General features: G+C 41.6%; 1 protein-coding gene across 13 annotated transcripts in view; it reads right to left on the bottom strand.

Annotated features, from left to right (window-relative positions):
* Window positions 1-1,390: 1,390 nt before the first annotated feature.
* The window catches only part of LOC146492089 (peripheral plasma membrane protein CASK-like), a 49,505-nt gene continuing 27,985 nt past the window's right edge, over window positions 1,391-22,910 (bottom strand). Inside the window, exons 6-29 of one of the 13 annotated variants that reach the window (XM_085152251.1) lie at window positions 22,199-22,301; window positions 21,349-21,524; window positions 20,631-20,753; window positions 20,143-20,226; window positions 19,820-19,919; window positions 18,924-18,941; window positions 15,894-16,018; window positions 15,086-15,163; window positions 14,904-14,984; window positions 12,239-12,427; window positions 11,710-11,788; window positions 11,369-11,454; window positions 10,992-11,060; window positions 10,838-10,906; window positions 10,682-10,717; window positions 10,269-10,307; window positions 9,663-9,859; window positions 8,339-8,454; window positions 6,758-6,823; window positions 5,150-5,230; window positions 4,779-4,981; window positions 4,470-4,553; window positions 4,077-4,103; window positions 1,391-3,250 (exon numbers count right to left, since the gene is read on the bottom strand). In XM_085152251.1, coding sequence (XP_085008377.1) covers window positions 3,074-3,250; window positions 4,077-4,103; window positions 4,470-4,553; window positions 4,779-4,981; window positions 5,150-5,230; window positions 6,758-6,823; window positions 8,339-8,454; window positions 9,663-9,859; window positions 10,269-10,307; window positions 10,682-10,717; window positions 10,838-10,906; window positions 10,992-11,060; window positions 11,369-11,454; window positions 11,710-11,788; window positions 12,239-12,427; window positions 14,904-14,984; window positions 15,086-15,163; window positions 15,894-16,018; window positions 18,924-18,941; window positions 19,820-19,919; window positions 20,143-20,226; window positions 20,631-20,753; window positions 21,349-21,524; window positions 22,199-22,301 — 2,406 coding nt within the window. In that variant the 3' untranslated portion in view covers window positions 1,391-3,073. Of the gene's footprint in view, window positions 3,251-4,076; window positions 4,104-4,469; window positions 4,554-4,778; window positions 4,982-5,149; window positions 5,231-6,757; window positions 6,839-8,338; window positions 8,455-9,662; window positions 9,860-10,268; window positions 10,308-10,681; window positions 10,718-10,837; window positions 10,907-10,991; window positions 11,061-11,368; window positions 11,455-11,709; window positions 11,789-12,238; window positions 12,428-14,903; window positions 14,985-15,085; window positions 15,164-15,893; window positions 16,019-18,923; window positions 18,942-19,819; window positions 19,920-20,142; window positions 20,227-20,630; window positions 20,754-21,348; window positions 21,525-22,198; window positions 22,302-22,910 lie in introns of all 13 variants that reach the window. The other 12 variants (XM_085152250.1, XM_085152249.1, XM_085152256.1 and 9 more) reach the window with 12 other exon arrangements.

Below are 22,910 nucleotides of genomic sequence, written 5' to 3' on the forward strand. Positions count from 1 at the left end.
CACTGTAAGCCACAATATGCTTAAGCTAACCACAACATGACATTTCTAGAGCAGACATGATTTGAAACTAGAGCAGAGAATATTTTTATCTGATCTGCTGAAGCAGCTGATTCAGATGAAATGAGGTTTTAATGACCTCGCATGTTCAGTATCTGTTACACCTGTCACCTCTGAGGCCGTGCGGTCTACTGTTATCGACCAGGCTGTTAATCAATACAGACGTGGAAAGATTCATTTTTAATAACTCTTTGGTTAATGTTGTGCCCACAAGGAAAATATAAAGTGTAGATTTGTGTCTTTTAAAGCCTGAATATATTAATATGTCACTGAATGCATAAAAAATTATAATGTAACTTGCTGCATTTCTTAGATTTATAGTGTGCATGTTATTTATTGATCCCATTTTCACTACAGTTCACTAGAATTATTAGTTTTATTTTTTATTAACTTAATTTTTTATCTAATTAAAAATTTTGCACTACTTTGTTTTACGGCCTTCAGTATGGGAGTGTGGTTCTTTTAAGTGCAATGATACTATTTTCACTTTGAGTCTTTATGCTGCTGCTGTAACAGTAAATAAGTGTCAACATGTGAATATCTCACATGAATGTACACTGACGAGTCTGTAAGTTATGTCATATTGATTTATTATTTTTAAGTTAAAATTTTTATTTTCTTCCCCTTTCACCGTCTTTATTTTTGTACCTTCAATGTCACCCAACCGAAGAAATGTAACAGAGCGTCGGCTCCTCTCAGCCTTCAGATAATGCACTGTTGGACAGTCGAGCTGTAAATTATACTATTTAATATGATTTACTATTTCATATGTGTGAGGAGGATTAGTGTAAATTAGATTTTATTTCTTTAGCATTTTCATATATTTGATAATTTCATGTTTACAGCTCGGAATTGTTGAATTTTGTTGCTCATGAATTTCAGTCTAACACTTCCAATCTGAAAGCTTATTAACAAACTTTATTTTATGGCACTTCAAATGCAACCCACTCATTTGCATTGCAAGAAGTAGTGAATAAATGTTTAAAAAAAATTGATGAGATAAAGAATATATAAAATATGACTTGAAAATAATAAAAATGTAAGAAGAAAGCATATTAATAGTTATTTATATTGTACAACAAATGTAAATACAGACAAAAGCAAATTTGAGCCTACATTTAATTTTGAATATTTTTAATTGGATATTAATTTGAGTAATTTTTTAAAAGTGCTTTGGTCTATTATATATTTATCCTTTATTTGTTTTGCTCTCCTTTAAAAAAAAAAAAGTTAAAAATTTTGATATAAAAAAAATCTGAAAGTAAGTACACCCACACAGCAACCTGCACCCGCGCTCACTTTCACATCTGAAATAAGACGCCAGACGCTGCGGTTTACTTTAAACACGTAAAAGGAAATATATTTTTTTAAAAATGAAATAACAAAAAAGAACAACATTTCATACAGAAGAGCTGCTTTTCTCATTTGCAGAGGTAATTTACACAGGACTTGAAATGAAGACACTTTACTCAAAGTGGCACAACGGCAGCCAAACCACAGCTTGAAATATTGACTTTTTTTATTATTACTATTATATTATTATTGTTTCCAACTCCTCGAGCCTTCAACTGATGTGCCATACATGTGTGTGTTGTGCCACTTGTGGTAAAGCATGAGGTTATGTCACATACTGAGCTTCTTTTAAGGGTTAATATACACTGGCTCTTGGTAATTCACTCATGACGTACGCACCATTGAAACATTTACACACAAAATTTTAATCTTCTCTCCCCCCAGAAAAACAAGAATTCTCCTTTATTTATTTTTTTAAATATTTTTGAAGACAACAGTTAACAGTTCCAAAAATGGTGGCTCTACGATTGGACCGATCCCACCTACGTGAAGCCCTGTCCTTCCACACACACATTTCAACAAGCATGGCTCACTGAGTGTTAGGAGAGAAGAAATGGTTGTCGTGGCGCCGGTCTGCCTGGCAGAAAGCAGGGGTGTGCATAGGTGTTAGCCACTTCTTCCCCAACGCTCTGATAAGGCAGTTTTTCTTTTATTTTTTTTACCGTTGTTGTCTTTGCTTCCACTTCAGGAGCCGTGTTTAGTGGTGAATGTCAGTGCTTTTATTTCTTTATTTTTTTCATAGCTGGTAATGTCTCAAAAACAAACTTCCAGGTCCACCGATTCGCATTTTGTGTACAAGGGAGCAGAGTAAAGACAGCCAGAGAAGAGTAGGCGAGACGTCGTGAAAACCGAGATGACAGAATGCAGCACGCGTTTTCTTCATTGTCCATTTTGTGCAAACTGAGATGTAAACAAAGACCATCGAAGGCTGGGGAAGGAAGCATAGGACGTCAGGCTACAGCAACACGGGGAGAGACGACAGAGGGGTGCAAGTGTGCTCGTTCAACAAACTGAAAGGCACAGAGGGCCGGTGAAATAAATAAGAGCTGAGGGAGAAAGAAAATGCCAAGTTTCCTGTGCTTTTCGTGTCACTCTAACTTGGACGTGGAGCTGAGGGAGTCGGTTGTCGCCACTATAGCAGCTTCTAATGTGCTTCAGAGTTCGGCCTGCTTGTCACAGGAGCCGAGGAGATTAGAGGGGAGAACGGAGTACCACAAGGAGTGCATTAGAAGGTCAACACGCACACAGGCAACCCCATAAGACTGCTTTATGGTCATGCTTGCTATTGTCTTTCCAATATTACCATCCATCATCAATTACAAAAGAAAAAGTACAAAATATCTACTACACTGCCCCACCACTCCCCACCATTCAACTATATTAGGACAGAACCATATTCACTTAGTTTTTAGTCATTTATATATATATATGTATATATTTACACAACAATATGCCTTTCAGGCTGTTGAGAAAAGGGGCGAGGAGGAGGATGAAGAAGTCTCGGTAATGAGACGTCAGTCAGTTTCTTCGTTTCTCTCTTCTTCAATAACAGTTTATCTACAGAAATGCGATTCTGATGAGAGATGTGATTCAGAGTTTAGATTCCACGTTGAATCGGAGATGGATCGTCGAGGGCGATGAGCGAGTTGCCGTTGAGTGTATGTCAGTAGACCCAGGAGACGGGAACCCACTGAGGAGTGGTGGACACCAGGTCCACGGCCTCCTCCAGCAGGCGGATGGTGTCGTCGATCTCGTTGTTGATGATGGTCTGGTCAAAGTAGTGAGCGTAGGTTTGCTGCAGCATCTCCGACTCCTTCTGTAGCCGCTGAAGAGATTCGTCCTGGTGGAGTGAGAGAGAGTGACATCAGTGCCTGGCTTTGGCTGAAGTACAGAGGTGATGTGCTTCGACGCTCCAGTTCACCTTTGGAGTGGTGGAAAAAACCCTGAACTCTGCACGTGTTCTTAAACTGACCGTCAAGATTTTAGATAATGTTGCACCCACACTTTCTGCCTCAGTTATTTAATGATGTGTTAATATTACACAAAGCAGGTAAGATAAGAGTCCCAGGATGCAATAGTTTGAACTGGAAAAAGGAAGAACTGAGTCTGAATATACGACCCGATCATCTAATTAATAGATGGCTCTTAAATAACTGCAGTATTTCTAGGGGTTAAATTGAACTAAGTAGTTGTCTTTTAAATAAGTCTTATATATTAGGAAATGATGGAGTTAATATCTATGAGAGAAATCTATAAGAATAAAGATGTAGCCTCATTTGAAATGGAGTTCAGCTCAGCGTTAGGGCTCAGGCCTTTGCCCTGTTCACTATAACTATATTTAATTAAAAAAAACCTTAAATCTAAAGTGTGTTTCTCAGAAATACTCCAACCAGATATTTACCCCAGTAACAGTTCTGAATACGAGGAAGGGAAAATGGAAGAGAGGTGGAAGCCTGATGAAACAACAAGGCGTGAAGTTGCATCACAAATGAAAAGGCACCCAAACAAAGGGATTATTGGAGGGATTAGAGGAATTAGAAGAAATCAAAAGGTAGAGTAGTGAACGAAGCAAGACTGCTGCTATTTAAACAAACACAGAGGGGAACAGAGGCTTTTCTACAGTCTCCAAACAACAAGTGAACTCGCACCATTTAATTTGTACTTACAGGCAGTTTCCTGCACCACTTTGGGACCTTGAGTGCACGTGAAAATAGGCATGCCAAAGGAAACACAAACATGCTTAAAGCAAACTGAGCACGTGCAGTGAGAGGAACGCACAGGACGACAGAAATGGAAATTAAGATGCTCCTTTAGGCTGGGCTGTCCAGTTTGAATTCAGTGTGTGGTCCTTTGACCCCTAACAGCAATTACGCTAAAGCAGCACCCTCTTGATTTACATATGTAATGATGCTCTCATCTGTTTTCTTTCAACAACACACCATCATAATTCAGACTAGAAAGCCAGCGTAACTGTGCCATTAGTATGAACTTGATTAGTACGTGCAGCGAAACATAACTGCCCAAGATGGGAAGAGCAAGTATAACAGAGAAGACCGTACCTCAGTCATGCCGGGGGTGATGGTGGGAGCCGCGATGAAGACGACGTATGGAGCAAACTCAGCTGTCCTGAGGATCTTTAGCGCCTGATGAGGAAAGAAAATCTTAAACTGTGTAGTTCACAAAGTGGCACATGAGACTGTTCTATCAGTGGAGAGGTTTTTTATACTGCCCAGACCTACTATGCGAATAAGTAAAGTTCCAACATAAGGGTACTTTCACTTGAACTTATACTTGGCTTCTAGAGGAGATGGCTAATTTTGGGGGGCTTATGGTTATAGCAAGAAAATGTCCAAGCCGAGATGACTCGCCTGTGGCTCGACGTCTAGGATGGAGATCATGCCCTGGGCATGGATCTGCCTGATAGTCTCCAGCCTGGTCCCATACATGGCATCCTCATGGCTGCCATACTCCAGGTAGTCGTTGTTGCTGATGTCCTGCATCATCTGCTCGTGAGAAACAAAGTAGTAGTTCTTTCCGTTCTCCTCGTCTTTCTTGGGAGGCCGAGTTGTGTCTGAGACAGAAGAGATGAATACAGAAGTTACACTCCCGATGATGACATTGTTGTGTTGTAACGGGTCAAACAGGAGAATCCACTTTGAAATTTAAATGTTTGAGTCATTAGTTTGCTGTCCAATCGGAACAAGAGCTTGTTGTGGATGTATTTAGATCTTGCTCTTACGAGGAATAGGGTAGGCAAAGCGGTCGGGATGTTTGGTGATCAGCGTGTTCTTGATGTGCCTCCGACCGACTCCGTGTGCACCTGAATCAAAGTAGAAAGAAGAAATTAAATGCATTAGTGCAGTAACTCCACACAGATCAGTCAGTTAGCTTTAAGTCTAAGTTTAATAAGTTGCAGCGTGCTGACAGGAGTCCTCCTTCCTAATCTATGCTCATTCTTTCTATGATGAAGCGTTTCTTCTCATGTCCTCCACAGCTGTTGTCTGGTGTCCAGTATTTGCAGAAAAAAACTAATGTATACGTTTTCTGAATTGATCTTTATAGCTGGTGCTTTCATTTGCACTCCCTTGTAATTTTAGAAAAGGTAAAACTGATTATTAATCATGCTGCCCAGCACAGTAGCACCTGGTTTAATGTGATCAATGAGCATCATCAGTGTTCCCACTCCATTACTCTCTTGTAATCATGAGAGTTTTCTAATAATTACAAGTTCCTGTAATTGCAGCTGAATAATACTTTCTGTATGTGCTCTTCACAGGCTGTCTGAATCACTGGGCTTTTTCTGAATAGTTGTTGGTACATCTTAAGTACAAAACAAGAAAGGCTAATTTGGTTGTTTGGAATGGAAATAAACAAGCCAGACCGACAGGTTTACTTTGCAGTGTAGAGTTATTACACTAAGGTGGCAGCATCTCACCTGCCCACAAATACAACACTTGCTGATAAATGACGTCTCTGCTCCGAGTTTGTCTCTAGTTAACATTTAAAGGATAGAAATGTGTATTCAAATGCTGTGATGTGTATTTGTGCACTGGAGATGCTACTTAGATGATCCTTTTTGATATTCAAGCATTAGCTTTGCCTTTTTAACTATGATGGTAAACTAAGCACACACAAGTTAAATATCATTCGGGTGTGATTAAAAAAAAAAAAAAAAAAGTACTTTTGTTGCTCTGATTTATGTTTTCAAGTACACGTGCAGACTTCAGGAAAGTGTAAGGAAGGCACTGCAGGTTTTCTAATCATTAGATGGTTTGATGTTCAGTCCCCAAGTGAAAGATGGATGTGCTTCAGTGCCCAAAAACACTATCTTCTGCCATTTATCTGGTTTTGAGGGCAGCGCCTCTTGCCCCCGGTCTACTCCCAATCAGAAACCCAAACACCTAACTGGCTCCTCTCAGGCAGCAGCAGCAGTTCTACTCTTAGTCCCTCCAAAATGAGCCAACCTGCAGCCTTTGGTCAAAGGTTAGGATGGAGATGTAGCTGTAATTTGACAGCTTTGCTGTCAGTCTGAGCTCTCTTCATCGCTTCTGCATAACTGCAGACACTGCACTAATCCCACCGTCAGCCTCTAGCCCCTTTCTTGCCTCACTTGTGAACAAGTTAGCTATACTTAAACTCCTCCACCTGGGACACCAACTTACAGTGGATTTATACTCTGTTAAATCTACACCGTAGGCACGCTGTAACCACAAACCCCTCGGAAAGCTTTACAGCAGAACCTGATGTGCAACTACAAAAGTATCTGGAGAAGCAGAAGAGCTACTGAACGGGCCAGTCGTGCAGGCTGTTTGTAGTTGTAGTCATTTGCTTTTCTGTGTTTACTTACCAAGTAAAACCAGCGTTTTTCTCTTAAATGACGGCAGTTTAACCACCTCCTCATATGTCACCAGATCTAGTTGATCAAACACTGCATCAGAGAATAAACAGGATTAGCTATAAGTATGAAGAGGGCATGCGTTACATGCTAATTATAATGGACAGTATGAACTACTTAAACATGTTTTAGCGTATAAAATGAACTCCATAGATGAATTTTGAAGCGTGTGCTTAACAAATGAATGCCTTGTTCTCTCTGGTAGGTGTGACAAAACACAGCAGCCCTCCAATAAATCCTGCTTCATCAAACCTCATGTTGCCACTGTACAAGGGTATGTTGTTGCTCCTAACTTTATATGAAGCAACACCTTTTGTAAAACTCCGGCCTTCATGAAGCAGAATGTATCACAGGGCTCTTTTCAGATCACTGTGGTGTCAGATAGGTGTACCTAATACGGTGTCTAAGGGAACACATGCAATGCTGATGCTAATGAGATTAACATTCATTCCAATGTTTTGTCCCTGTGGCATAAATCAAACCTGGGATTCTCAGTCAGGCGGGCTTGAATTATTCAAATGCCGCCATAATGTACACCAACTGCTCATTCAAACAGGCACACCCGATGAAGGTCGAATGCCTCGAGAAAGCATTAAAACCTACTTATTTGCACTAACCTTGGTAAAACAGAAAAACTGAATCAAGCTGACTAACATCTCTTTAATCTGAATTACAAACCAGAGCAGCTCATAACAAGTCTGACAAAGCCGCTGTCATTCAAAAGTCAAGGAGACATCAGGAAGAGGACGAGGCATGAAAGCAGAGAGAAGGAAGAAATACGTAGAAGCTGGATGCCAGCTCTCTGGAGTTACTTACATGCAGCCATGTCATTGGGTAAGAGACAGCATGAAATATGGACAAAGGGTGGGAGCGGAAGGGTTAATAAAAAGACACCATAAAAGAAGAGAAATCAAACAAAAAACACCATAACAGAACTTGTTAACAGAGCTGTTAGTCACTGAAAATGAGGTCAAATTGAGACGGCAGCAGAAGAGGTCTGTCAGAGGGAAAAGGCAACAGACATGCAACAGTTACACATACAGGATCATCTACAGTCACTACAACAGGGGCAACAGTGCCGTTACAAGGTTAGCAATAATCAGTCTTCATCACTTCAGTTGAAAGGACATGCGTCACAGTACTTCCTTTTTATTGCCCAAACGAAATATTAAGATTGTGACTGCACATTTATTCATCTACTGCACATTATCAAGGAGATATAGGAAAACAGTTCAGACTATTCAATGTAGCTTAGTTATATAAATGAATGAATAAGAACAGGTACTTGAGTACAGCAATACTTGATAGCTATTAAACGTTTTCTTATGAATCAAAGATCTCAAAAAATATTCTTGTTTTAGTGAAAAGGCTTCACTGCCAGGCTGCCTGACAGGACTTGACAATATCAGGGACTACTTCCTGTCACCATCACCACTGCAACCCCTACTTAGGGTCATATTACAGTTTTGCATTAGTGAGCGGTCAAGTTAACTGCTTACAGTGAGTGAGTGTTAGTGTGACTTGTTGGCTTACCTGCGTTGTGCTTGGCCAGGTATTTGTCTTTGTACTGTTTCTTCTTCTTGCCAAACCAGGTACAGCTGGCCTGCTGTTCCTGTTTGGTCTTCTCCATTGCTATACACGCCACACGCCTGAAAGCAACACATGCACTGTTGAATGGCCGCATGTGACCAAAGGTAAATGTCAGCATGTGAGTGTAGAAGGAATTTAGCATTTTACAATAATGCAGAGGGGAATCATTTAAAAGAGCTTTTACCCTGCTTTACATTTATTTATGCACACTGACACAAGCACCAGCATTATGGTGGAGGGACTAATGTTGTGAAGCTACCTCCATCCCCCTCTAGGATACAGGTTAGTTCCAGGCTTGAATCCTGGCAGGGGTGCCTGGCTTCACAAAGACTTCATGGCCAACATAATAAGGTGTGTTTTAAAATAAAAAGCTTCAGTCACTGATGTGCATTTTTATTTTTAACTACAAACTTGTATTTTGATCTTTGTGATCAACACCGTGCATATTTGTGAACTTGTGTGGTGACTGCCTACCGTGCCCTGGCTACTTGACAAGTGTGGTTCAGATGAACTCGGGCATGTAATGCCATCACTAACCACAGCAAACACAACAGGAAGCAAGACACTGAAATTTACTCAGGCCCAGATTGTAAAATGTAGGTCAGTGGAAGGAGGACCAATCATTCTTGTTGTTAGTACAATGTTAATACCACTCACAACGCACATTTAACATATAAAGGCCGTCAGATTTACATTTTAATGTTCTCGTCAATGCAGTCTGGGATTCACACAAACACACTCCTTATTTTCAAAGGCTAATCCTGCTAACCGGCCAGCCCGTCTCTTCCTGCCTGTTTTCCTTCTGTATGGCCAGCTCACTGTGGCATTCTGCATCCACACAGGAGTGCAGAGGCCAGGCTGAATCCAGCAGGTGCAGAACTGGCTCATGTGCTGCTGCAGGGGAGTAGTAAACTATTTAAGCTCTCTGTCCCCAGATAACAGGATTTCTGTTCCCGAGTTTGTCTTTAAATAACAATAACATTACAAAGACAGAGTGCCTAGTTTTCCATAGTTGTACTACACAGCATGAGTACAGCATGGACAGTAATGTAAGTACATTTGTACTGTAAGCGCATCTGTGAGGTCATCCTTCAGAACCATGTTTCTTCTACACATGTTATTAGAGGTGCATCTGTAATCACTCAGGATAGTCTGGATATTTTTACTATTTAGCAGCCCTCCACTAATTTCATCAGAAAACTCCATAACAGCTAAAACTTGCTACAGTTTTAGCTTCAAACTGGCGTTGAATGTTTGCTGTACTCACCATTCCTGCAGTTCAGGTGAGGGGATGAGTCCGGCTGTGCCATTCTTGGTGTTCTCCAGCTTTCCTTGCCACCAGTTGTGGTCATCCTTGGAGATGATCTGAATGATGTCACCTACCCGGAAGCGGATGCCGGCTTCCTTGCATGGGATGAGGTCGTCTTTTGCCGGGTCATACTCAAATTGAGCGCGTACATAAATCTGTAGGTGCAGAACAGTGAGAAAAGCCTACATTAGGTGAGGAGAGGACGACAAGGCAAGCTGCCCTTATGAAGAGACCGGCTGCTACACTGGTACGTAGTCAGAAATAAGACAGCAGTACAAAAGCCAGAGCAGGAAAAAGCACAAACACTCAGACTGATGAACAGCGGGACTAACGTGATCGAACAAAGAGCTTTGCTGCGTCTCTGCCTGCGGCTGGATTCGTTGGCTTGTGCACATACATCCATATTCTCTCTACTGATGAACTATTATGAAGCCTAAGCTTTGACAGCAAACATGGGATCTAAGCACCATTACGATGAGGAACCAAACTTTGCGGGGCAGGGAGGGGAGGGCTGAGAGGAGTCGGGATCTACTTCTACGGAGGGTCCACCAAGCTCCATCTTACCTTGATGGACAATTTGTCCTTGATAGCAGGTCTGCAGATCTATGGGGTTGAGAGCATCACACACACACATACAGTATATCATGCAGTAGAAAATGTCGGGGGAGTCAAGAAAAAGGTTATGAGGAACCCATACAAAAATACAAAGTTTGTGCTGCATTTTATATACGTGTGTGTGTGATGATGGACTTTATCATGCAGAGGATATAAATGACAACTTTTGTTCTATAGTATGTGCTCTCTCTTGCTCTCTCTCTCTGATGGAGGCCCTACAGTGAAGACCAAGACTTGGTGTAATCAGAACAGGTGGAATGCGAAGGGGGGAAACACGAGTGATGTAGGTACATACATGCTGTGTAAGCACACCGTTGCATCGGGGGAGTGCACGTGTGGTGTAAACAATTAGGAAATCTTACCTGACGGCCTTTAGGCTGAATAGTCGATGGCAGGTCCTATTTGGCAACACACAAAGAGACTTAGTATTTTAAGAGAATGATCTTAATCCAGATCCATTATCAAGATGATTTGTTGCTATGAGCTTTCACTTTTGGTCACCGTTACGCTGAACGTACCAGGATGGAGCTGGTCACACTAGCATGACCATTTGCAGGTGACTGTTGAGATAAATCCGGAGACTCTTTCTGCAACGGGATATATATAGAAACCTAAGGATTTAATTCCCCACAATGCACGTGAAACAAAATGTGTGCACTGATAGTTTTGTACCTCACAAGACATTGACTGGGATCGGTAACTGGGCACAATCTTGAAGGTGATGCTTCCCCTCATCTCTCTCTGTGGAGACAAAGAGCATTTTTTTAAAAATCTTTAACCATTGCAATAATTCAATCACAGAGGGACCACTGTTGCTTTTATTCACTCCCTATTTCTAGTGTCCCCTAGTAGTTTTTTGGACATTAGAAGTAAACAAACAGTTTTAAATGTTATTAATATTCAGGTACAGGCACTAATAATGATGCTACTTGATGCCATCTTTTGGTACAATACATCACTAACATTACATCTTTAACATGCTGAATAAATTCAAAGAAATGCAGTGATATCAGCTGAAAAAGTGCCTGCTCAGAGCTGGTGTGACCTACCAGCATCTTCTGGAGCTGTTCTACCGTCTGATTAGCAACGCTGATGCCATTAATCTCCCGGATCTCATCTCCTACATGCAGAGTCCCTGAAGTGCAGAAAGAATGAATTAATAAAGGTTACAAACGAGGCTCGTGGGTGTTGAGACATCCATATTTCACAAAGCAAAGACTACGAACACCCCAAGAGCCCAGCCAACGTAGAGTTGCGTTGTGTTGTGTCACATTACCAGAAGTCACTCTAATGTGAGAGTACAACATAAGAACTATCACACTTTGTTACTCACAACACTTACTAGATGAATGAGGATATTTTAAATGTCATCTCATATGACATGATTTACCTTGTCGATGGATCATCCCACCATGCATGATGCGGGCCACAATGCAGTGGTTGAGGTCGTTCATTTTCAGAGTAATGCCCTGGAACAGACACGGGGTCAGCGCATAACTATTCAGTTTTTTCAATTCAAGTTTAATTACATAGCACCAAATCACAAGAACAGCTGACTCAAAGCACTTTATATTGTAAGGTAAAGACCTTATGATACTACAAAGAAAACCAACAATCATATGAGGAAGTGCTTTGGCGACAGTGGAAAGGAAAAACTCCCTTTTAACAGCAAGAAACCTCCAGGGCGGCTATCTGCCGCAGCCAGTTGGGGGTGAGGAGAAGAAGACAGGACAAAGACGCTGCTAATGACCAGATGACAGCGTTTTCATTAGCCTCTGTGCCACACCCACCATTATACTCTATTAGAAATAATGCTGAACCACATAATCGCAGTAGCTGTAGCTAATTTAGTTCCACTGTTGTTGACATAGAAAAGGTTTTAACTGTAGGTTTCTGAAACGTGAGCTTCCTGCACACACCATGGGCTCATCGGTGTTCTTCTGAAACTGAACCAGCCGAACCCTGGTGACATTTTCCAAGTCCATGTCTCCGTTGGTGCTGTCTGGGGAGTCTCCGTTCAGGTACGGTGAAGTAGGCGGGGGAGTCACCCTCAACGCCTCGTCGCTGTACACCTCGTGTGCCACCACATCGTGGGTCTGCAGCAGAGCCTGGACACAAACACTCAGTGTTAAGACTTGCAGACAATGACAGCTCTTTCCTGTTTTGGATGGTGGTGTGTATCGGTCTGCCTTGTTTATTTGTATATTTTCTCTTTCACCCTGCGATGGGGTTAACCGAGAGTGAAAATAAAGAGAAGCTTTATTTTCAGCAGCATGTTTTTGAGCCGTCTGCTCGCCTCGCTCTGTGAAAGTTTCATTTTCAGGTATTTTCTGTGAAACACTTTGGTACTCCTGTCTGTGACGGGCACTTTATAAATACACGTTGCTCATTTCTTTATGACATCAAAACCTTTAAGGGAATTTCTACATGTGACAAATACTGAACTCAAGGATGAACTAATTACAGTAAGGTGGTTAAAAAAAAAGGTCATTGTGACCTCAAAAAAAGCTAACCTAAAAATATAACATTTGCAAATCATGACATTTTACAAATCTGTCTCATAGGTCAAAGATGAACTTGACTGCATCAGCGTGCCCTTTAAAAACATCACCTTAACTAAGAGGTGGAGAAGCTGACTCTCTGGTACCCATCTACTAAATTACTTCACAAATCTTTCATATATTAGACTCATCCAGACCACAGGTGTCAAACATGAGGCCCAGTAGCCAGAATTGGCCCAACAGAGACTCTAATTTGGCCCCGCTGGTCAGCAATGGAAAAAGTGAAGGAAGGCGTACATTTTGGACTTTTAACTGTATTTTCATGAGTTTAACAGCTTTACCTTCACTCATAAAGATAAAGCCATTAATGCTACACCAGTAAAGGGGCAATGAAAATTCAAATGAAATGATGTAAAAGTTCCTGTTTTTAAACACGTTTGTTTCCATTTAAGATTCATGCTGACAGATTTCTTCCATTAACTACAGCATTTCTTTACCATGTTGAAAAACTGAGATAAAACCGCACTTCTTTTTCTCATATTAAGACATCTCTGGGATTAAATGTGTAATTAAAGTTCCTTACACTGACAGGAGTTTCACTGGTCTGCCCACTTAGGCATCTGGCCCACGATATAAAATGAGTTTGGCGTCCCTGATCTAAACAGACAAACTGAGACTGATGTGCAGAAACACAACAACAAGGCAGCAATTCTCCTTTTTCTTTAAAGGACCCCAGTGTGTGTGGGCCCTATAGATACGTGGGTATTAATGCCATGCTGTTTTAGGGTTATTCTTTCTGGGTGCAGTTTTTGAGTCAGTGCTGAGGCAGAAAATATTGGTTCAAGCTGGCCAAGAAAACATGCTGCAAAATCCCTGTCAAGAGAAGGTACGTGTGAGCACGCACAGTGTTTTTGTACGAGTATGAAGAGAGTGTGGCTTACACTAATCCTCTTCGGGCACTAATCATGTCACTGACACACAGGGGGTTTTTTGGGTTGTTTTTTTTTAAACATCCACCAGCCCAGCTTGCCAAATGATCACAGCTGCTCATCAGAGCGACAGCATGTACACTGATGATGCATGACAGTCAGGGAGCTTTGGAACAGCTGGCACTAAAGGCTTTTGACTTGCAGTGAAGAGAGCAGCTGAAAAGAACAACTAATAACAAAGACGTTAGAGCGCATTTACAGGACACGTCAACAATGGACTAAAAGCTTGATGCTGAATCCCCCTGAATCCTCACCGCTTAAGTCCAAATTAAAGGGAACAAAACATGTCCTTGCATCACTACTTCATAACTGAAGTGATTACTAAAATCATACAGCTCAGAGGAAAAAACTCAAAGGCGTTTTCTGCCCCATGTGCTGCCACACTAAGCCTCTTCACACCATTTCTACGAGCAGCACAGTTAAGTGTCTGTGGCAGGATTAACCAGGCAGTCAGGTCAGGGTGCAGGACAGGCTAATTGGATTGGACCAAACTTAAAGCATGACAGCTCCAGTTAAGTGTCACATACCGATTCAGCAGAGAGACACACAAACACACAAACAGCTCGGCTTCTTATGTTTCTAACCCAGATACAGAACAGCAGTACCATCCTACAGCTAGCTGCTGTGGATAGCGATACACACACACACACACACGCACAGAGTAAAAACAACCCTATTCTGACTTAAATACTTTGTTTAATACAAAGCTACTCTCGACTAGAACCTCAGTACCTTTACATGAAAGCCACCACTAACTTCTTCTAGCTCAGTTTCTATCTTCCAGGCCTTTCATCGGTATCCTCGGCATCCCTTCGTCTCTGGTTTGTACTGGCCACTAGAATCATCTGACGATAGTCTAGCTGATGCAAAGCCAAAGTATCGGCACTGCTTGCAGGTGGAAGCCCTTTAGTACATGCTCTCTTCAGCTCTGCTGTCTGTGCCTTTCCTGTGCGAGCACTCACCAAAAGCTCAGGTGCTAAGCAGATTTGTAGCCCAGGGAGTTATGTGGGCTGACAAAAGGACCCAACTTCTGACACAGAAGGCTGTAATCCCAATTCCTAGATTAAGAATGTGTGTGCTGCTGTATATCCCACCATGAAGTGTGGCTGTGTGAGGATCCTCCTGAGCTCCTTGGCCTCCATATTCTCTGGGTAACAGGAGATGGTTTCCAGTACCTGCAGAGGAAAATAAACTTTTAGAGGCGAGCTCGTGAAGACGATCTATAAGCTACACTTCAGAGAATTTAGAAGACATTTTTATTTTTTGATTTCCTCACCTCTTTGGCTCTCTGCACTCCGTCACTTGGAGGATTTCTGATCTGAGGGGACGACCTGGTGTTGATTTTGTCATAAAGCTGAAATAACAGCAACAACAAACAGGTAATGACATTCAGGAGATGATAATGCAAGCAAAGATGGAAAGCCCAAGGAGCCGTGTGGAGCATACATGTGGTTTACAGTGGTCCCTCGCTATAACACGGTTCACGTTTCGCGGCCTCGCTATTTCATGGATTTTTTATTTGTGCATTTTTGCTTTTTTTTTTTTTTTTTTTTTTTTAACAGCGCATTGTGTTCAGCATCCTGATTGGCTGTAGGCCATTATCAATCAATCAATCTCCTCCGTGCTGTGTCTCCTGTACAGTACAGAACGCGTTCAGCTTGTCAAATTTACATAAATCTTCGATCGCTAGCAGTGTGACTCTGAAATGCTGTACTGTATGTTTGTAGGTTTTCCCCCAACAAACACAACAATGTCAATGAAACGTTTTTGCACCGTCAAAAGCAATCGCTGGACTTATTCTTCTACGAAGGTTTGAACGTTGAGAGTGTTTAAACAAGAGAGAAAAGTGTCACAATGCTCATGCCTCTCTGAGAAAAGTGTATAAAGTGTGTAGTGAGGGGTTTTACAGCCTTAAAACATCTATAATAGTTGTAAAAAAATAAACTTGGCTACTTCGCAGATTTCACCTATCGCGGGTTATTTTTAGAACGTAACTCCTGCGATAAATGAGGGAACACTGTATTGTTGATTTGTCATGGCACCTACTGGATACTTTGGATACTGCAGAGGAAGCGTTTACTCACATCTAACAGAGTGTGGAGGTGCTGGTCCTGGAAGACGCTGTGCAGGAAGTCCATATCTTTCTCACTGCAGTCTGTCAATGCATGGATCTCCTCTAGACTGTCCAAAACCTGTGATACTGCCCCTGTACACACACACACACACACACACACACACACACACACACACACACACACACACACACTTACGTTACACACTCCAAATATACACTCACTCATAATTACACAAACATTCACAAGTACACAAAGCAGTCTCTTCAACACTACACAAAATGCAAACACTGAACATGACGCATTACCAGAAACAGGCAAAAACACAAACAAAACAAAAACAACAAATTCCACAAATAACCAAAAAATAAATAAATAAAATCACAAACAGTACAAGTGAAAACACTGGACTACACACACACACACACACACAAACACTCAGAACTATTGAACCCCAAGTACCTGCTGCATCGCCCACACATGCAGCAAAACCAGAGAAACAGCGGTACATGGCATCAATACATCAGAAGAAAGTCAGTTCAAAAAGTCACAGTGTGGATGACGAGGAGCAGCACTCCCAAGGAAAACAAAAAAAACGCAGCAGGGAGAGAATTACAATCTGACACACAACGTTACTAAAATTCTTCTCAGGCCGTGTAAACATGAACTGTGTGTGTGTGTGTGAGAAAGAAACAAAGTTTCAAAAGGCTCAGAAAGATCACGCCTTAAGTGAAACCACAAAAGTGTCACCAATTTAACTCAGTAACACTTCAGCTCACAGTTTGACAAAGCCTGCGAGGCTAAGACACGACTTCTGTCCTTTATAAACATAAAGATTACATAAAGATTAACATTACATCTTAATTTAATAAACAGTTAATTATTCAGACTTGCAGACTTGAGGCGGTTTACTATAAGTGAAGCTTTGTTTTAGAGGAGCTTGAGCCTGTTTTGCTCAGTTATGAAGGAAGCCTACAAAAATAAGCCCAAAAAACTGAGCTGAAGAAAATACGCAAAAGACTTTGTTCTAAATATGTGCAATAACTGACGAACAGAGGGCTAATCGGGAGTTCTGTGATGTATGAAAGATGCAGCAGAGGAGAGTTTAAGCTGTTAAAAACTTCCTCTTTTTTTTTAGCACATCTTAGTGAGAGCTCTTTCTTCAACTTGAAAGAGCTCTCACTATATTATATAAAAATAACCGGTGAGTCATAAGGTTACGAAAGGCTAAAGAATTAAAGAAGAGAATACAACACTTCAAAACTTGAGGCCTTCACACACCGGACGTGGAGGACTGGTGTGAATGTCGCATGTGTTTTAAAAAGGTTTTTTTTGGACTCGTATGTTCTCAATGCAGCTGTTCACACTAATCGCACAATTATGCTCAACAATCTGCAGATCGAGTTCTTTTTTTTCCGGGTTTTTCAGATGTGAACAGACCGATCTGACCAAGCAGACCACATACAATAATCCTATTTTACTTCAGACACCCAGTTAGCTGCTGCTCTGGGTCAGTCGGCTCTCTGAAATATTTTCTCAAATGTGATTCGAACTTTGAATTCGAACTTTGATTTCAAACTTTGAACTTTGATTTTAAGTTCCGCTCTCGTTTGCAGTGCTGTGGTTTTGGCAAAGACGAAACAGCCAGATCGCCGGATTCACCGCTCCTGTGTCAGCGCAGAGCAGGCACACTCTCCTCCCCCTCCACCCTCTTGAGGTGAGATGTTGCGCCGTCACGTGACGTGACTTAGACGCTTTGGGGGTTGTCAAGTTGTTTACATATTATTTATATTTTCACCAGTTGTTGTTTTTGTTGTTGAGAATTTTAACTGTAATTTTTGTATTATAGTTTCTCAACAGTACTTGTTTTAATTTGTTTACTGGTTTGCGAACACTTTTTATTTAAGATTTTTCAAAAAGGAAATAAAAAAAATAAAAAAATTGATAATATTCATTTTCTATTTAATTATAAACTATGTCCTAATTATGTCCTGAGTTTAAACTATTTAATAATAAAAAAGGAAACATCACAAAAACACTTAAGGTCATGAAAATTAATTGAACTTTAGCGATTCAATGACGCAATCCACCATATTTATCGAAAAGTATCGCTATAGGCGATAGTGGCCCGTATTTACTTGTTGTCGGATCGATACCAAAATATTCAGTATCGCACACCACTACTTCCTTTCCTTGTTTAGAAACATCCAGACAAGCTCATCACTGCTTGATGTGGATTTCATTTTTTTTTCCACAAGCTCACGCGTGCAAAAGAATTCTGAATTTCATGTTGTTTTTATCGAAACACGGTCAGTGCGTAAAGGCCTGCACACAGCAATTAAAGGCTGATTTATTAGAGTGCATGAAGACAATGATGTTTAGTTTACAAATGCAGCTAGAAGTAGTCAAACATGTTATGATAGTGTAATGAGTAATCATTTAAATGGGAACTAGTTTAATTATTTCATATTTTTATTCTTGACCTCTATCAGAGCAGCATCTAAGTTCAAGAATGACCTTTGTGTAAAAAAAAAAAAATAAATCTGTCTATCTAGAGCACAATAAATGCCCTTTAGTTACCAGCATAAATTTGGGAGACAAATTGGTTTACAGGAAGCTGTGAGCACCAGTAAAAAACAGCTCACTCTGAAAAGTGGAGATAAAAGATCTTATTGTTAGTCAGGACACTGAGGATGCAAGCATCTTATCGTCTTTACTTTTGTTTTTGCTCACTGCACAAACTACTCATCAGCACGTCTTAATCTGGTTTTCAAAGCTTCACGTTGCCACAATAATGGAGATGCATGTGTTTCATCTTCACAAGTCAAAAGGAAGCAGTCAGAATAAACACACACCAGAGCAAAATAAGTTCTTTAAAGAGGGGACAGCAGGGGAGACAGAGGGGGCAGAGGCATGGAGGATTAATACCCACATCATTCAACACACGGGAGAAATGCAACTACAGAGCAAGTGATGTCATGGTGATATCACACATCCACAATCTATGAGTGTGGAGGGGGTAAGAGGAGGGGGTATACGTACTTTCAGCAGCTAGCAGTCCTAGAGACAGCACAGCAGAAGGAGAAAACAACACCAAAGAAAGAGAAGCTGAGATTAGAGGAGGTTTAAAAGCAACTACGGCTGCAGAGATGAACAAAAAACAAAACGCAGCTACGGCAGACAGAGAGAATCAGCAAAAGCAGCTAAATCTGGACAAAGTCTGCCGAGCTGCTGCAGGGATCTACAACGCAACATGTCTAGTCGAGCAACATGTCTGAAGCAACACAGCTGCGAAAATAAAACAGTCACCAGGAAGCAAGACTGCAGCAGACTGCCAGCCTCAGCACAACGGACATACGAGTCCACGCGGCTGCAGCAGCTGCTTTTACAGCACAAACTCAGAAAATAAATAAAAAATAAATAAATAAACAAAACAGGTTCATTAGACTGATCCGCTGATTAGCTGACACTGAAACGCACTTGGTTTCTATCGTTTAGAACTGGGTCGGGTTTCTTTGTGTTGCTCAGCTCTGGCCGGCACGGCCTGCAGTCTTCTCAACAGCAGAAGTGAAAGTGGAACGCTGAGACAGGGAAGTGAGGCTGCTGTTGGGAAATGTGTTCATTAAACAGGGAAGCTGTGCACCGACAGCTGCTTTTCACAAAGACACCAGAATAGAAACCACGTGAGCACAAACAGAGCTAGAAAGCAATTGTGATCATGTTCTGTTGCGCAACATGCACACACTGAACACTTTTAAAGAGGGTTTCAATAATTTAATCCATCCATTAAAATAACCTTACTGTAATCAACACCATTTCACTGTCCTTCAAGTTATATTTGAATTCATTCAGGCTCTTTGTCATACACACAAACAATCTAATACCTGCGTCTCCCTGTTGCAAACACATTTAGAGGAAAAAATCTGCCTGACAGTTACCTGAGGAGGTGGGATCATCTGAGAAATCATGGAGCTCCTCAGGGGGGTCACCATAGTAGGAATTAAACTTGTGGCTGGAAACAGCAGCCAGCACTGCACCCTGGGACAGAGAGTAGGGGGTAACATGGATATTAAGTAAAATATACGTATATAAATAGATGTTATATATAAGAGTTTATAGTGTTTAAAAGGTTGAGATGAGAGTAGAAATTCTGCCAGCAGCTTAATCTGGGTCATTAGAAACATCTGCACAGAGGGGATGTGGAGAGACTTCCTTTCATACCGAAACCTTTCCTCTTGGAGTCTAATAACACTGCGCTAACCTTCAGCTTCCTCCTGGCGTTGAACTTTCTCAGCTGCTCAACTGTTTCGGGCAGGTGGATCTTGTAGGCATACCTGTCCCTCTCCTGCATTTGTTGGGAATCACAGACATAAAGATGAAGGACATTAGCGCTCGCACAGAGACAGCGAACGGATGTGAAAGCAGAGCTGTGGTTCTGAGCAAAAGGAAGTGTGCTTGAGTTAACATCAGTCAGGCCAGTGGTTTAAAGGTGAATTTGAGCTTGCAAAAACATTTACAGCAGGCAGCAAATATTCACGCCCGTTTCTGGGTTTTTAAAATAGTAAACACGATTATGAAAAAGAAAAGAAAAAAAGAGGAAATCAAACGACAATAACCTCCTACAGCTGCCGAGATGTGAAGTGAGAGTATTTTTACTTGCATTCACTTAATTTGAATGTTAGCAGTATGTGCATGTGTGCATGTGTGTGTGTGTGTGTGTGTCTGTGAGTGTGTGTCTTGTGATCTTGCCTTCAGCCAGGGGTGGTTGAGAGCCTCATAGACAGTGATTCTCTCAGCAGGGTCAAGCATCAGCATGCGCCTCACCAGGTCCTTGGCGCTCTCAGAGATGTGAGCCCACTGGCGCGGGTTCATCTGAAACCCAGAGAAATATTCAGAAACGCGTGAAGTAGCCAGGATGCCAGCCGAATCTGGCAGTAATTAAAGATCCGAGGACAAATTACACACCATTTAATGCTTCATAAATAAACCCACATCCTTTTTCTCCCCCCTGTTGTGCAAAATGTTTCGGTGGTTTGCTTCACTGTTTGGTTTTTTTGGCAGCAGCTTGATGGAAGATAGCAACGGTGTTGTCCATCACTCTGCACACTGTGACTGCATCTGCTACAGATTAGTGCACCAAACAGGAAACTCATACTGTGCTGAAAGCAGATAATTCATCAGACCTTTATCTTAGTTTTTTTCTGCTGATACAGTCACTTTATTCATCACCTCTCACATTGTTGTTGTGTGAGAGAAAAAGCTGAAGACACCGGGGGGGGAGAGGAAAGGCAGGCCGCAATTTGAAGTTCTGAAGTAATGTGGTAAAAGCACTGCATTCAGTTCCTGTAATCCAAGACCTCAACCTTGTATCTAACATGCACAACAGCACAGTTCAGTCTGAGCCTCAGGGCCAAAGCTCTGGTGCTTCTCTGTTCACCAACAGGCCGTTTTGGCATTTAGCTCCTACCTTGTATTTCCCTTTGATGATAGCCTCAAACAAGCGCTCCTTGGTGCCGTAGAAAGGCAGGCAGCCGGACAGCAGAATGAAGAGGATCACTCCACATCCCCACACATCTACCGGTTTGCCATAAGGCTCCCTTTTCACCACCTCTGGGGCCATGAAGTGGGGCGTGCCCACTCGACCTGAGGAAAGAGATACATTTCATACACTACACTGATACAGTTTCATGATGAACTTTTTATTATTATTATTATTATTTGAAACACATTTAAACAAGCCCGCCCCGTGCTCTTTTTTTAGGGCGCTGCTGCTTGGAGCCTATCTCACAATCCAATACGAGAGAGTCAGAGGGGATAGCTCAGACAGTTACATGTTGTGATTCATCTAATGAGCATGTCTTTGGACTGTGGGAACAGACTAGGGCTGCTTGAGGAGACCCACATAGACCTGCTTACTCATATCCAAAATACTGCCCGGTCATTTCGCTAAACCACAACCAGTGAAAACCTGTTTCTAATAACGTGGCAGTTTTTATTAAGTAGGATATTTTTATTGAAACATTACAAAGAAACAAGCAAATTGATTACATTTCATTATTATTAAGGCTGTGGACAGAACGTAAGCATGAGTGAGACGTACAGTAAGGGGGGAAAACCCCGACCTTTAAAAGAGACTATGGAGGTGACTGCATACGTAAGCATTAGTCTGCGTGAAGTCTGTTACCTCATTAACAAGCACTTTGCTGTCATTTCTGCATAATTGGTAACCACAGGTGTGGGGGAAGACCTACACTTGTTATGTGGGCCACCTGTAATCACGGAATGCAAGAAAACCCTTGAAAAGTGTTTCACTGTACCTCCGGCTACTAAACCAGACTCTCCCAGCTGGATCGCCACTCCGAAGCCTCCGAGTTTCACTGGAGCAGAGTTCTCCTTTGAGGCCAGGAGCACACAGTGAGGCTGCAGAGGAATGAAAGACACGCGTCAGCACAGTGCAAATGAAGACAAGCTAATACTTGGTACAATTAGGGCCCGACTGATGCGGGACAGTCCCAGCAGACTTTAAAAATCACACTGACTTTTTTTTTAAATAAAAGAGGCACAAGCACAGACACTGCAGAGCATTGCTTTGCTCTCTGTGCAAGAGTGCAAGATTCCATTATGTTCAAATGGTGGTTAGTGTACCCTGGTTTCACTTGAGCTTGCACAAATCTAACAGTGTGTTCAAAAGGAGATGCACATTTTTTTGTCTCACACTCTGTGTGCTACAGAGCTCGGTGTTGAATCTGACTCCAGCAGTGAGCAATGGAGAACTCTGGAAGTAATTCACAAAACTGAAGAGACCTTTTTTAACCCTCCAGTATGCTTTTTAGATTCTGGTTAATTCATTTATTTTAGAAACTTGGCAGGATACAGACAGACACGTACAGCTCTATAAATGGTAGACAGCAGGAATCAATAGCAAACATTAATATATATACAAAAACAACAGAAACGCACACAAATCAGAGAACAAATTGAAAAGTGCCTGGAAGTAGCACAAAGAAAGAGCCTGTATGTACTTAGACT

This window comes from Neolamprologus multifasciatus, chromosome 23 (assembly GCF_963576455.1).
Source record: "Neolamprologus multifasciatus chromosome 23, fNeoMul1.2, whole genome shotgun sequence".
NCBI lineage: Eukaryota > Metazoa > Chordata > Actinopteri > Cichliformes > Cichlidae > Neolamprologus > Neolamprologus multifasciatus.